The sequence below is a fragment of the Lithobates pipiens genome, unplaced genomic scaffold (genome assembly GCF_037356315.1).
Source record: "Lithobates pipiens isolate NorthernLeopardFrog02 unplaced genomic scaffold, aLitPip1_a1.2 Scaffold_13, whole genome shotgun sequence".
Classification (NCBI taxonomy): domain Eukaryota; kingdom Metazoa; phylum Chordata; class Amphibia; order Anura; family Ranidae; genus Lithobates; species Lithobates pipiens.
This window is the reverse complement of record NW_027507718.1, coordinates 71881543-71897880: the sequence shown is the minus strand read 5'-3', so window position 1 is coordinate 71897880 and position 16338 is coordinate 71881543. Positions and strand designations below refer to the sequence as shown.

Here is a 16338-nt window from a genome sequence, read left to right as displayed (position 1 = left end):
TAGACTGCTGCCTACTTAAACAACTTTTTCTGCTGTGACAAGTCTTACAAGTCTTATTGGAATAAGACATCAAGATATTTAATAATTTAAAAGCCCAACTTCAGCCAAAATATTGAATGGTAATCTTTCTACATTATATAACTATTTTTTTTTATCTTTTTCAGTATGTGAGATTTTTGTTCACTTCGTGTCCAGGTGACAGGTGTTGGAAAGAAAAAAAACGATGAGGAAATCTCTTTAGGAGCAGCAGAGTTCCTAAAAAAAAAAAAAAAAAAAAAAAAAAACTTAAATAATTTCCTAAACGGATGCATTGCATTTTAAATGTGACAGAAGTGCTAATTCTCCCCCACTCAAAAATATTTTGGCTGTAGTTGGGCTTTAAATTTAAATTAAACCTCTTTATCAACTTCTAGGCCTCTGTTTCATGACCTCACCAGGTTCTGTGGACTAGAAGTGTTATACCAGAAGTGTCCTTTTTAGCAGCTCAGTAAGCAAAACCCTCTCTTGTATTACAATGATGTTGGATGTATTTTTAAGTGCATTACTTGACTCTTGAAGTGGTTGTAAAGGCTCATGGTTTTATAACTTTATGCATGAAGGTAAAAAGCCTTCTGTGTGCAGGACAATATTATCTGAGCCCCAGCTCGATCCAGCGATGTGCCTCTCGTAGCAGTGGCTTTCCTGGGTCTTTTCCTCATTGTCAGTCACAGCCTGTGAGCCAATAAGGAGAGAGTGGGGGCTGGGCCCAGTCGCGCTCTGTTTGTGAATGGACACAGATAGCAGCATTTCAGGAGCGAGCCTGCTCGGGTACCTCCATATCAAGCTGCTTGCTATGGGGGCACTCAGCAGGAGGGTGTACGGGTGGGAACATTGGCGGGGGACTCTAGAAGGGGAGGATTATAGCTGCTCCATGCAGTATGACTTGTTTATTATTTAAAAAAACAAACAAATCTGCCTTTAATATCACTTTACATCCAAAATAAAATTGACTTTCCCAAAGTTAATGTAACGTTAATGTAATCTCATCTTGCGAACAATACTGTGTGCACAGCTAAAGTGCATGAAACACATGATGTTCTGGGAGGTGCCATTCATTGTTAGCACTCCAAAGTACCTTGCTAATTAATTTGCATGGCAGCCTATTGCTATTGATGTGGTTCAAAATTGAATCAACTCAAAAATTGTATATTAATAAAAGGAATATACTTAGCTTGGTTTAAACATGTATTATAGAGGCTGTAATTTAATTTGAAATTCCTGGAAGCAACCATCTTATTTTCGCAGGTGCTATCTCAAGACTCTGGGCGAATGCTTCCAGTCTTTTTCTCCAACCTATACATACACTATAGTGTCAAAAGTATTGGGATGCCTGCCTTTACACGCACATGAACTTTAATGGTATCACAGTCTTGGTCAGTAGGGTGCAATATTGAATTGGTCCACCCTTTGCAGCTATAACAGCTTCAACTCTGGGAAGACTGTCCACATGCTTTAGGAGGGTGTCTATGGGATTGTTTGACCATTCTTCCAGAAGCGCATTTGTGAGGTCAGGCACTGATATTGGATGAGAAGGCCTGGCTCACGGTCTCCACTCTAAATTATCCCAAAGGTGGTCTATCGTGTTGAGGTCGGGACTCTGTGCAAGCCAGTCAAGTTCCTTCACCCCAAACTTGCTTATCCATGTCTTTATTGACCTTGCTTTGTGTACTGGTCAAAATCAATTGACGGAGGGGGATTATGGTGTGAGGTTGTTTTCCAGGGCTTGGGCTTGGCCCCTTGATTCCAGTGAAGGGAAATCTTAAGGCGTTGGCACAGGGCTTGACAAATTTGCTTGGAATCTAGGAGCCAGCTTAAAAAGTTAGGAGCCAGGTCGGTAACGGCGATCCGGACCTGTCCCTGGCCTGACATGGAGACGAGTGAGGGGAAGATGGCGCTGCCCCCCCTGTCTCCAAGTCATTGCCCATAGCTCTTAGAGAAGTGATGGCGAACCTTGGCACCCCAGATGTTTTGGAACTACATTTCCCATGATGCTCAACTACACCGCAAAGTGCATGAGCATCATGGGAAATGTAGTTCCAAAACATCTGGGGTGCCAAGGTTCGCCATCACTGTCTTAGAGGGACATTTTATTTCTTTATTTTTTTTTTCAAATGACAATTTTTATTGCATTTTTTATTGCATTTTAGTGTAAATATGAGATCTGAGGTCTCTCTGACCCCAGATCTCATATTTAAGAGGACCTGTCATGCTTTTTCTATTACAAGGGATTTTTACATTCCTTGTCATAAGAATAAAAGTGACACAATTTTTTTTTTAAAAAGAACAGTGAAAAAAATAAAAATAAAGTTAAAATAAGAAAAAGAGAAAAAAATTTTTAAACGCGCCCTGTCCCGTCTGCATATGAAAGCAGTGTTCAAACCACACATAGGAGGTGATCGGTAGAGTGAGAGCAATAATTATAGCCCTAGACCTCCTCTGTAACTTAAAACATGCAACCTGTAGAATTTTTTTAAACGTCGCCTGTGGGGATTTTAAAGGGTAAAAGTTTGTCGCCATTCCATGAGCGGGTGCAATTTTGAAGCGTGACATGTTGGGTATCAATTTACTCGGCGTAACATTATCTTTAACAATATAAAAAAAAAATTGGGTTAACTTTACTGTTGTCTTATTTTTTTATTAAATAAATTATTTTTCCCCAAAATGCGCTTGTAAGTCTGCTGCGCAAATACGGTGTGACAGACAGTATTGCAACAACCACCATTTTATTCTCTAGGGTGTTAGAATAAAAAATATATAATGTTTAGGGGGTTCTAAATAAAGGCAAGGAGATAGGCAGGCAATAAAAAAACAGTGGAAGCTCCATTAGCATTGCTGGTTGTCATACCAAAGGCCACCACAAGAGGGCGCCAGATTCCAGAAGGAATCATAGGACCGCAGAAGGCCTCAAAGCCGCGGCCTCAATTACTGGCCGCCGGCAGAACGGCCCGACGCGATCACGCCCGGGGGGTCCACGGAGAAAGGATACCCCCAGCTGTGCTGCCCCAGGCACCAGGTCGCTAATTCTAGTCGCAAATGCGACCTGGTGCCCGGGTTTTGTCGAACCCTGCGTTAGCATACTAAGTCATTTTGGACAATTTCATGCGCTCAACTTTGTTGACACAGTTTGGGGATGGCCCATTTCTCTTCCAACATGACTGACTTCACAAAAACCATGGGGTTGATTTACTAAAACTAGAGTGCAAAATTTTGGTGCAGCTGTGTATGGTAGCCAAGCAGTTTCTAACTTTAGCTTGTTAACCGCTTCGCGCCCGCCCTATAGCCAAAAGACGGCTACAGAGCGGACGTTAACTGCCGGGAGGCCGTCCCTGGACATCCTCCTGTTTACTTTCCTAATGTGCGCCGCCGCGGGTGCGCATTGGGGAAGTTCCGTGTTGGCAGTGTCCCTCGGACACAGCCAATCACAGATCGTGCTAAATGGCCAATCACAATGGCCATTTAGCACTTGATCGGGCTATCCAATGAGAGGTGATCTCATATGTAAACATATGAGATCATCTCATCGCCGGCTCTCCTCCTCACACAGACAGCGTGTGAGGAGGGAGAGATGAAGCGCTGCAGCTACACACACACACTAAAACACTCACACAAATGCCCACCTGTCCCCAGTGCCACCCATCCCCCGTGCCATGTGTCCCCAGTGCCACCTATTGGTGCCATCTGTCATCAGTGTCAGGTGTCATCAGTGCCACGTATTGGCGCCATCTGTCAGTGCCACGTATTGGCGCCATCTGTCATCAGTGCCACGTATTGGTGTCACGTGTCATTGTCCTGGTGCTCCAGGGCCTTCAAAAGTGTAATAGGTAGTCAACAAGTTAACTTGGTCAACTCAGGAGTAGCAGAATGTATTTTGGGGCATTATTTGTGGTATACACATGCCACGTGAGAGAAATAACCTATTACAATTACAATTTTGTGGGGGGGGGAAAAAAAAAAAAATCTTAATTTTGCAAAGAATTGTGGGAAAAAATTACAACACCAAAAACCTCACTATGCCTCTTACTAAATACATTGTAATGTCTACTTTCCAAAAAGGGGTCATTTGGGGGTATTTGTACTTTCCTGGCTTGTTCGGGTCACAAGAAATGATTGGCCACCAGTACATCAGATGTGATCAATTTTTTATGATTCGCACCACAGCTTGTAGACTCTCTAACTTTCACAGACTAAATAATATCCACTAATTTGGGTTATTTTTACCAAAGATATGTAGCAGTATAAATTGTGGCCAAAATTTATGAAAATTTTTTTATAATTTGCATAATTTTATCACAGAAACAAAGAAAAATGCATTTTTTTTCCAAATTTTCTGTATTTTTTTCATTTATAGCGCAAAAAATAAAAATCCCAGAGGTGATCAAATACCACCAAAAGAAAGCTCTATTTGTGGGGAAAAAAGGACAAAAAATTCATTTGGGTACAGTGTTGCATGAGCACCGAAAGCTGAAAATTGGTCTGGGCAGGAGGGGTGTTTAAGTGCCCAGTAGGCAAGTGGTTAAAATAAGTTTTTACAGAAAAAAAAACTGGAATCTGATTAGTTTGTATGGAGAGCTGCACCAGATTTTGCAGTCGCCACTTTTAGGCTACTTTCTCAGGCGCTATTTTTAGCGCTGTAGCGCCTGCAAAGCACCCTGATAGAGCCACTCAATTCACTCCAATGTGAAAGCCTGAGGGCTTGCACACTGTAGCAGTGCACCTGCAGGACAGTCAAAGTCCTGCAAGCTGCATCTTTGCAGTGCTATGCGGCACTTTGCGGGCGGTTTTAACCCTTTTTCGACCACTAGCGGGGGTTAAAATGGCCCTGCTAGCGGCCAAATCGCGCCACAAAAATGACGGTAAAGTGGCGCTAAAAATAGCGCTGCTTTACCGCCAACGCCCACCCCAGTATAAAAGTAACCCAAGTACATCAACCCCCATGTATGTTCAGAAGGAAAAGTAGTAATCTACATAGTTCTTTCTCTGTCTGTCTCACACAAACTCAGAGAGAACACATAGACATGTTTCTCTCATAGACATTCTAAAGCTGCAGCTCATCTCACAAATGTTTTTTTTCATTTAATCAAACGAAAACATACACCAACTCCTAGTGATTCTCTCGTGTTTCTCATATACATCTTTAAAGAACTTTTTCCTATTTCAGTACTTATACCCTTAGAACTTTAGACTTGCTTAAGCCCACAAATAAAGGTAGCAAAACGTAATTTACACCATCTTGCACACGTAGCATTACCTTAGTTCAGATAGCCTTGTCGCATTACAAGATATGACAAAAAAGTAAGGCACGTGCAAGCAAATGATAGTGCACTATATGCTCAAATAAATGTAGTGAGTTTGAAAAAAACGAATGCCCTGTACACGCAGTCAGACATTCTGCTGGAAAATGTGCGATCGGATCATGTTGTCAGAAATTCCGATCGTGTGTGGGCTCCATCAGACTTTTTCCGTCTGAATTTCTGACACACGGTTTGAGAGCTGGATCTAAAACTTTCCGACAACAAAATCCGAGCGTTTAAATTCCGATCGTGAGTAGACAAATCCGATGCACAAAGTGCCACGCATGCTCAGAGTAAATTGCGAGATGAAAGCTATTGGCTACTGGCCTGTTTATAGTCCCGACATACTTTTTTATTTCACCACATTCTGAACGATCGGATTTTCTGACAACTTTGTGTGACCGTGTGTATGCAAGACAAGTTTGGGCCAACATCTGACAGATTTTGTTGTAGGAATGTCTGATCCTGTGTACAGGGCATAACAACTAATGACGCTCTATATATTTAGAAAATGCATAAATATAATGAATACAAAAAAAATCCAACTCCCATTCTGTGCAGTCTTCAAAATTTACAAAAAAAAATTCTTTGAATAATAGTGTAGCTGCCCCTTGAAAGTGGTAGTAAACTCAGCCAGCCAAATCATAAATAAATCATAAATAAAGCCAGTAAAGCCAGTATGGCAAAGCTTTGTACAACATTCTGTCTGAATGATTATCCCCTCTCGGGTGTTTCCTACTTGTTTTGCGGCTTATTTTTTAAAAGTGAGGCACTTCACATATTACAAAAAACAATCATGCACTAGTTAAATTAGTCAATGCTCAAAAATAGCTCTCCCAATTTTAGCAATTCTCTTCACACCTTTTTCTGCATGAATGCAGATAAGAACATATAACCACATATGTGAAGAGTGCAAACTCATCAGATGTTTCTGACCCCTTTTAACAGGACGATCAGAAAAAGCTTTGCGGGTTTATGCCCCCATGGATATTCCAATTGCTCCAGCTCACTGCTCTTCTGGGTAATTTCTGGGCTCTCCTTCACCGTGGGGTGTGAGCAATAGTATAACAACTAATATAGTGTAGCATGTATTGATGCCAGCACTGAAAGGGTTAAACACCCTGCTTGCAGCACCATTATGTAAGGGTTTAACTGTGTTACTTCGAGGTTTCCCAAGTTCCTGTGTTTTAAATGTTAATAAACATGAGCTGCGCCTCCTCAATCCTAACCTTTTATAACATACCATATATTCTATAGATTGTTTATTCCTACAAGTGCTATCCAATTTAATACAAAGTGCAATAAAAGTACCAAAGAGCTGTAAACTATTTAACCACTTGAGACCCACGCTATAGCCGAATGACGGCTACAGCGCGGATCTCCTTTGCCGGGACTACGTCTATTGACGTAGTCCCGTGCACGAGTGGCCTGCGCGCTCTGTGATCGGCGAGTCTAAGGCCGCGTACACACGGGCGGACTGTTCGCCCAACCTTGTCCGCTGAACAGTGTTTGGGCGGACAGTCCGCTCGTGTGTGGGCTTTCAGCGGACAGTTTCAGCGGACAGTTGGACGGACAAAGTCTTTCGGAAATTCCGAAAAACTGTCCGCTGAAACTGTGTTTGAGCGAACAGTCCGCCCGTGTGTGGGCTTGTCCGCTGTACTTTCGAAATGAGCGGACTGTTCCCGCTCGGAAAGTCCGCCCATTTCGAGCGCGTGTACAGGTAGGCGGGGCCCGCGAAGGAGACGTCGCGGGCTCCGCCGCCTGGAATGGGCTTAAAGGGGAACCCCAACGCCGAAAAAAATCGGCGTGGGGGTTCCCCCCAAGTCCACACCAGACCCTTGTCCGAGCACGCTACCCGGCCGGCCAGGAAAGGGGGGCGAGCGAGCGCGCCCCCCCTCCTGAGCCGTACCAGGCCGCGTGCCCTCAACATGGGGGGTGCCTTGGGGAAGGGGGGCCGCGCGGCCCCCCCACCCCAAAGCACCTTGTCCCCATGTTGATGAGGACAAGGGCCTCTTCCCGACAACCCTGGCCGTTGGTTGTCGGGGTCTGCGGGCGGGGGGCTTATCGGAATCCGGGAGCCCCCTTTAAGAAGGGGGCCCCGGATACCGGCCTCCCACCCTATGTGAATGAGTATGGGGTACAATGTACCCCTACCCATTCACCTGTGAACTAAAGTACAATAAAAAACACAACACAGAGAAAAAATATTTTATTGCACAGCTCCGGGGGTCTTCCGTCTTCGGGGGTCTTCTCGCCGGACTCCTCCGCTATGTGTGTGTAGCTCTTTTGCTAGCGGAGGAGTCCGGCTTTCTTCCTCCCCGCCGCCGGCCTCTTCTCCCGACTTCGGGGGTCTTGTCCCCCTCTTCGGTTCTTCTGCCGGGCCACCGCGCCTGGTCCGGTGGCCCGGTCTTCTGTCGCCGTCTTCCGTTCTTCTGTCGCCGCCTTCGGTTCTTCTGCCGGGCCACCGCGCCTTCTTGTAGCTCTTTTACAGGCGGTGGCCCGGTCTTCTGTCGCCGCTGTCGTCGCCGCCGCCGCCGCCTTCCGTTCTTGTTCTTCTTCTTGTTCTTCTTCTTCTCCTGGAGATGTTGACTCGACGAGCTCTCCGGCCGGAATGCCAGGGACACGCTCCGCTGCCACTTATATAGTGACAATGGGGCGGTGTCACATGGTATATGTCACATGGGTTGGTCACATGGGTTGATGTCACATGGGGACTATGACATCGTAAGGGGGCGGGGTCACCATGTGACCAACCCATGTGACATATACCATGTGACACCGCCCCATTGTCACTATATAAGTGACCGCACAGCGCGGCTCTGGCATTCCGGCCGGAGAGCTCGTCGAGTCAACATCTCCAGGAGAAGAAGAAGAACAAGAAGAAGAACAAGAACGGAAGGCGGCGGCGGCGGCGACGACAGCGGCGACAGAAGACCGGGCCACCGCCTGTAAAAGAGCTACAAGAAGGCGCGGTGGCCCGGCAGAAGAACCGAAGGCGGCGACAGAAGAACGGAAGACGGCGACAGAAGACCGGGCCACCGGACCAGGCGCGGTGGCCCGGCAGAAGAACCGAAGAGGGGGACAAGACCCCCGAAGTCGGGAGAAGAGGCCGGCGGCGGGGAGGAAGAAAGCCGGACTCCTCCGCTAGCAAAAGAGCTACACACACATAGCGGAGGAGTCCGGCGAGAAGACCCCCGAAGACGGAAGACCCCCGGAGCTGTGCAATAAAATATTTTTTCTCTGTGTTGTGTTTTTTATTGTACTTTAGTTCACAGGTGAATGGGTAGGGGTACATTGTACCCCATACTCATTCACATAGGGTGGGAGGCCGGTATCCGGGGCCCCCTTCTTAAAGGGGGCTCCCGGATTCCGATAAGCCCCCCGCCCGCAGACCCCGACAACCAACGGCCAGGGTTGTCGGGAAGAGGCCCTTGTCCTCATCAACATGGGGACAAGGTGCTTTGGGGTGGGGGGGCCGCGCGGCCCCCCCTTCCCCAAGGCACCCCCCATGTTGAGGGCACGCGGCCTGGTACGGCTCAGGAGGGGGGGCGCGCTCGCTCGCCCCCCTTTCCTGGCCGGCCGGGTAGCGTGCTCGGACAAGGGTCTGGTGTGGACTTGGGGGGAACCCCCACGCCGATTTTTTTCGGCGTTGGGGTTCCCCTTTAAGCCCATTCCAGGCGGCGGAGCCCGCGACGTCTCCTTCGCGGGCCCCGCCTACCTGTACACGCGCTCGAAATGGGCGGACTTGCCTCCGCCTTACGTGGGCGAGTCCGTTCATTTCAAAAGTTGAGCGAACTGTTTGCCCAACCTTGTTCGTCAAACAGTCCGCTCGTGTGTGGGCAAGTCCGCTCATGCAAATTTTGAGCGGACTGTTTGATGAAACTGTTTGCCGAACAAGGTTGGGCGAACAGTCCGCCCGTGTGTACGCGGCCTTAGAGACTCACCTGATCACGATCCGTGCAAGGGGTCGATCCCGACCCCTTATCACGTGATCAGCTGTCAGCCAATGACAGCTGATCATGTGATATAACGGAGCCGGTAATCGGCTATTATTCCTCCTCGCGCTGACAGCGCGAGGAGAAAAAAAAAGCCGATCACCGGCGGCCGTGATCGGGACATCAGTCCCGATCACGGCCAGCCCTGCCAGTGCCCACCTGCCCCCTCATAACTATACATAATAAAAAATTAGTGCCCCCCGTCAGGGCCACCCAGCAGTGCCACCCAGCAGTGCCCACAGTGCCACCCAGCAGTGCCCACAATCTGCCTCAACAAAGGTGCTGCACCCCAGTGCCACATATCCGTGCCCATCAGTGTCCTCTAGCAGTGCCGCCAATCAGTGCCCAGCAGTGCCACCTATCAGAGCCATCTATCACTGCCACCTATCAGTGCCCATCAGTCCCATCTATCAGTGGTACCTATCAGTGCCCACCCGTGCCACCCATCCGTGCCATCTTATCTGTGCCCATCGGTGCCGCCTTATCTGTGCCTATTAGTGCCGCCTTAACTATGCCTATCAGTGCCCACCAGTGCAGCCCATCAGTGCCCACCAGTGCAGCCCATCAGTGCCCACCAGTGCAGCCTATCAGTGCCGCCTCATCAGCGCACTTCAATGAAGGAGAAAAATGACCTGTTTGCAAAATTTTATAACAAACTATTAAACATGATTTTTTTTTTTTGCATCTTTTTTTTGTTTGTTTAGCAAAAAATAAAACTCCGAGCTGTAATTAAATACCACCAAAAGAAAGCTCTATTTGTGGGAAAAAAATGATAAAAATTTCATTTGGGTACAGTGTTGTATGCCCGCGCAATTGTCATTCAAAGTGCATCAGCGCTGAAAGCTGAAAATTGGTCTGGGACTGAGGGGGGTTTAAGTGCCCAGTAAGCAAGTGGTTAAAACCAGTTCCCACTAAATAGAATGTAATGTGATGATATAGATGGTAAGGTCAGAGGGTCACAACTAACAGAAATGGCCATAGATCTATACCTACACAGAAGTGATTACCCATAAACGACTATAATTCACATAAAAGTCTGTTACTAAGTTTTGCTGTTAATCACTATGAAAAACCTGTATTACATACACTCACGAGTACATACTTGTACTCTGCGTGTTACTAAACCCAAAACAGTAAATTTAGTCTGTATATGCAGTAATGCATGCTAGTTATACTCGCTGTGAAACCTAAGGGGTTAATCATCCGCATTGTGTAAAAAGTCTGTTTGATCCTGCCTTCTCTGATCTTCCCCTTCTTCCACAGCCCTTACTCCATCTCCTGATAGTACAGAGCCTTTAGATTCACTCTGCACATGCTCAGTTTGGTGTTTTTTTATTTTTATTTTTTTTCCTTGGGAGGGTGCATGTGATCAGTACAAGGCCCATCAGCACTGGCCAGACAGAGGGTCAGGGGTCTGCAGGCTCATAGGACAGTCAGAGTAGAATGAAAACTCCTATTACAAGCTTTAACCAGACACTGATAGATGTCACATGACTGCTATATACAGATGATGAGAAAAGGTATTTAGCAGTTTAAATTTACTAAAATAATTGCATTATCATGGTCTGTATACTGTGGGAGACTAGATATAGTGAATGCAGGGTCCTGGGTTTAGAAACACTTTAACCCCAGCTTCCAGGTTTTTTTTTGTTTGTTTTTTTGGCAAAGCTAATACACAGCATGCACCAGATTTTGCACTCTACTGTTTTAGTAAAATAACCCTTTTGTGTACTTTGTAATTGCTTTGCTGCCTTTGTTGTGAGTAGGCTATTGTATTCTAAATAATAAAAAAAAAACATTTATTGTTTTACTATTAACTAGACACCAAAAATAATGTACTCCCTTTTCTTATTTGTTACATTTAGGTATGTATTCTTTCTGGATCCTTGCAAGCTGGACTTGATAAACAGAAAAATAAAATCTATAGCATTGTGTGTTTCCCAGTGTCCACAAGAGGAGCTTAAAACATTGTCTGATGTTCAAAAATTTGCTGAAAATAATGGTAAGTGTTCTAAACCATCTGATTTTATTGAGAAAAATCTATATGAATACAGCTGAAGGCTTTCATTACTTCGGGTAAAGTATGAATTTAGGGCTTCAGCAAACTTTTTTTTTAGTTTTGTGATAGAGAGTTGTTCTTCCCTTTTTTTTTTTTTTTTTTTTTTTTTTTTTCTTTTTTTTTTTTTTGATACATCTACTTTTTTTCTTTCTCTTTTGGAAGATTCACTCTGTATTCCTGATTCATTCACAGCTGATATATAAAAAAAAAAGTGCACTTTAAATACAAAAAACAGGAATTTTTTAACTTTTGATAAAAGTACTTGGGTTGACCATACATGCCTCGGTCTCCACATGCAATGTTCCCATTTCAGGTATCACCAGTCAAGTGCATCATTCAAAAAAGCATAGGACAGTAACAAATATAAAAGCATATATTGCTTCATAATGACTTTTTCCAACTTCCAACATCTTTGGAAGTAGTTACGACAGGGTGCCTATTCTCTTCCATAGCATCATCAACCATAATAGCAAGTATTGAATGCCACATAGACTGATCAATACTTGTCATTTAAATAACATAAAATATAATGGCAGATGGCAGTGGTGCAGTAATGCTGCATTCATAGTCAGTTAGCTGTCTCCCTGCCAGTTATTCTTAGTGAGATATTTGCCAATTTATGGCCAACCAATAGTCACTCTCTGATCTGTACTGTAAGAATCTTCTTCTTTTTTTTTTTTTCTCTTGGCAGTTTCATTAGCTTGTATCTAAAGCGTCAAAACATGTAAGGAACAGCTCCATGGACACATAAAACACTGCAAGGACTCTTTTATGACCCACTGAGAGTGGAGATGAATACATAAATTTCTTTTTATTGCTGCTGTAGATGTTAATCCTGATGGAGAAATGCAAAAGAATAACAGTCAGGGGAACATTTGACCTCTGGAGCAATTCTGAGCCATAGTAGTATAAAAGTCTTGCTCCATTTCAGATTATTTAAAAAATAAAAAGTAGCATGGATGGTATTTAAGAATTAGCATTTTAATGCATTTGACAAAATCCTATGTCTTTAAGTATAAAGATCAAAATAATTAACTTATTTTAGATTAAAATTAATAAACGTTCTAAAGGGGACTACAAATCTAAGTTAAAAAAAATATGTTTACTGACTCAAATGCAAAAAACCTGTGTGCAGTTCATGTGAAAAAAATTAAATAAATAAATAAATATATATATATATATATATATATATATATATATATATATATATATATATATATATATATATATATATATATATATATATTCAATTCTAAACCAGAGGAAAATCGAGACTGTCATATCCAGGCTTTTAGGTTTTAAGGGAAAAAAAGCCTCTTGCAAAAATGTTTAACTTTTTGATTTTTATCTTGCAACTACAGATTTCTAAGCTGTAGGTATATATATTATATTATATTATACAGTGCCTTGCGACAGTATTCGCCCCCCTTGAACTTTCAACCTTTTGCCACATTTCAGGCTTCAAACATAAAGATATAAAATTTTAATTTTTTGTGAAGAATCACCAACAAGTGGGACACAATTGTGAAGTAGAACAAAATCTATTGGATATTTTAAACTCTTTTAGCAAATAAAAAACTGAAAAGTGGTGCGTGCAAAATTATTCGGCCCCTTTACTTTCAGTACAGCAAACTCACTCCAGAAGTTCAGCGAGGATCTCTGAATGATCCAATGTTGTCCTAAATGACTGATGGTAGTACATGCCGCTGTTGGAAGTCAATGCATCGGAATGTAATCTTACCAGTGTTAAGACTGATGTACCAGGTATAGTTGATTAAGCTTGTTATTAATTGCCGGTGAAACTGTTAAATGGGAGGCACACGCTTCCTCTCAGTCCTCATTTGATAAGTCGGGTATAAGTTTTTTGCCATTTATTGCGAACCTCCAGAGGACTTGTATTAAGTGAGATGGCCAATAAATGTGAATAAACGGTAAAAAATTAAGCCTTTAGGGCCCTGTGACATTAATACTTTAATCAGTGGATAGTCTGAGAACTTTGTACTTGTAACACCAAATTGAGTCCTTAGAGCATGATGCAGCTGGAGGGATCTATAAAATACTGTACAGGGAAGTTCATATTTTCTCTGTAGCTCCGTGAAGGAGGCCATTACATTTCCTGCGTATACATCCTGTAGTGTAACCATGTTTTTTTTTTCCAAAAGGAGTAATCTGCAAAATGCAGGGTATGAGAAAACATGGGGTTGTGCCACAGGGGTAGATCTACATTAGTGTCATCAAATTTGTCCAGCTGTTTAGCCTCCCTTCACAACATATATGGAAGAGTCAAGATATGTATACGCTCCCTTCCCAAAGCAGATAATGGAGCCTCCAGTGCTATCAGCAAGTGTTTAAGGTTTAATAAGTTAGTGATTTTAATAAGGTAGTGATTCCACTACCCCCGGAATGACAGGTGTCAACCAGTTGATCAAATGATGCAATTGTCCTGCCAAACAGTAGTAGTACATATTGGGAAGTGCCATGCCAGCTTCAGCTTTAGGCCGTTGTAGGATGGTAAGTTTTCATTTTCCTTCTATTATTTTGGCCATATAAATGATGTTAATATGGTCTCTAACATTTTAACCGCTTGCCGACCGGCCACCTGACGGTGGCAGAATTGCTCCCCTGCGCAAATTGCCATAGCTGTACGGCAGGGGTATAGAGGGTGCATGCACCACCGAGTCACTTAAGAGCTGATGCACGTGCCTGGCGGCCACGATGTCCGACAGGCACCTGCAATCGCTCCTGACACACAAATCCCCGTTCTGTCAGGGGTGAGGAGACAAACAATGATCGATCTCCCCCAGTCAGCTGAAGCTGATAAGTCTGACAAAGGCAAACGTTAGACATCGGCACAAGTAAATACTATGAAATAAACAAGTAAGCTCTCAACCAAATTGTCAAACCATCCAATGGCTGGTGTCATAACTGATCACATGTGCTGCATCATGGCAGCTGTAGATTAAACCGAGGCAAAGATGGCAGCTTCCTTGGCTGAAAACGATAGGGGGGGTTTACTTACACTTTAATAGTATTGCAAATCTATGAATTGTAGAGGTTTGGAGGGCACCACTCTGGGCCTGTTTGTTTAAATAGTTCAGTTTGTCATACAAATGTGAAAATATCACTTTGGTGGAGAGCAGAGGGATGCGGAAGCTACTTCAATGTCCAGTCAAATGCTGGGGTGGATTCTGGATTAGGCTGCATTTCTTTTAATGTAGTGTAGTCATCAAAGAGGTCCAGGGCTTTGTTGATGGGGACTTTAATGGCTTGTTTAACAATTCTCATATACTGAATGTATTTCAGTGGTGTATTTAATACAAATATATAAATATTAAATGTACTTTAACAAATACTATATAACATGTTGGAATGAGTTTTACACTAACATATGGGAGGTAAGAAAGCCCTGGTTCCCTTTCTTTTGTCAAAAGAAGATTGCTGATTTCCCTTCTGCCAATAGCCAGGCTTAAGCTTAGATGCTTTGCGTCCATATGATCCACAAGTATTTAGATTATAAAGGTCATTCAAACGTCCGAAATCATAACTCAAAAGTAATGGTACCATTGAGCCAACATGGCACAGGCAACCCGTTGATTTTTTTTTTTTTTTTTTTTTAAACGTTTTTTTTGTTTTCATATGCAAGTACAAAAACAGGGAAAACTGTCAACATTCAGCACTTCAGTGCTTCAGCACCAGTAAGTAATGCAGCAATTATTTAGGATAGTGACATAAACATTGAAGGAAACAACAACACATTACGTTATAGTATTAATAGATTAACAGTGCACTTGTTATTGAACCTACGTGAATCAATCAACCAATTTATGGTAAACCAAGCACTAAATTAAATGAATAAACATCCATATATTAGTGCTTGAATTCAGTGTAACAAAATAACACAGAGCAAATTCATATATAAACCAAATATCAAAAGAATAAATATTAAAACCATCAAATACATTTTATACTCCTATAATTGAAGCAGTTATTACAATAATGCAAAAATTGTCCCTGCTCCAATGCATGATCACAATGTGCTTATTTTCGTGACAAGCATAAGCCTCCACCAGCCACCTTGAGTGAATTGGCCGCTCCCCTTCAGGGTTTGAAAAATATAGGTCAAACAAAGCTTTTTGTTGGTAAAACGATCTTCAGTTTCTATAGGCATCACCCTGGTGTGACTCAAATCCCCATTAAGGGCCAACAGAAACCTTCTTCTTTGTCTCCCGTTTACTCGGGGTATAGAAGAACATTTCATTGCGCAATATTGCTTAAAACACTTTTTATTTTTTATTAAAATATGTAATGCTCACTCACATTTAAAAATCTTTACACATCATATTTAAAAAATTTTGGTGACCGCTCATCACCACCTCACCGCTTTTCCTGGTATACGAGACCTCTGGAAATGACATCACTGGCTCTATCCAAAGTGTTGCGTCACTTGTCACATGACTTCAAGGAATATCCCTTCTAGTCACTGAATTCAAGCATTAAAGTGGTTGTAAACCCTTACAAACCACTTTGACCTACAGGTAAGCCTAGATTAAGGCTTACCTGTAGGTCCAAGCAATATCTCCTAAACCTATACGGTTTAGGAGATATTTGCCTGAAGACAGGCACCGCTGTCTACGGCGCATGCGCCGTAGACAGCGGCGCGCAGGCGCACTGAACGCGGCAGTTCCAAAAATGGAGCTGCCGCATTTGTCGACTCCCGTGCGCATGCGCGGGAGTGACGTCATCGCGGCTTCGCCGAATGACAGCGGCGGAGCTGCGAGACGCCACAAGCAAGATGGATGCGGCGGACTACAGGGGACAGCGCGACTTCGCTGGCTCCTGTGTCAGGTAAGTGACACATAATGGGCTACTATGCGATGCATAGTAGTCCATTATGCTTTACCTTTGCAGGGAAAAAGAGGAAGTAAACCCATCAGGGTTTACTTCCTCTTTAATA

The 16338-nt window shown here is 43.5% G+C and overlaps 1 protein-coding gene across 1 annotated transcript in view; it reads left to right on the top strand.

The window, feature by feature from the left end:
- SLC44A1 (solute carrier family 44 member 1) overlaps positions 1 to 16338 on the top strand; it is a 277051-nt gene that overhangs the window by 109804 nt on the left and 150909 nt on the right. The window contains exon 4 of the mRNA XM_077475185.1: positions 11191 to 11327. Within this exon, the coding sequence (XP_077331311.1) occupies positions 11191 to 11327 (137 nt within the window). The remainder of the gene's footprint in view (positions 1 to 11190; positions 11328 to 16338) is intronic.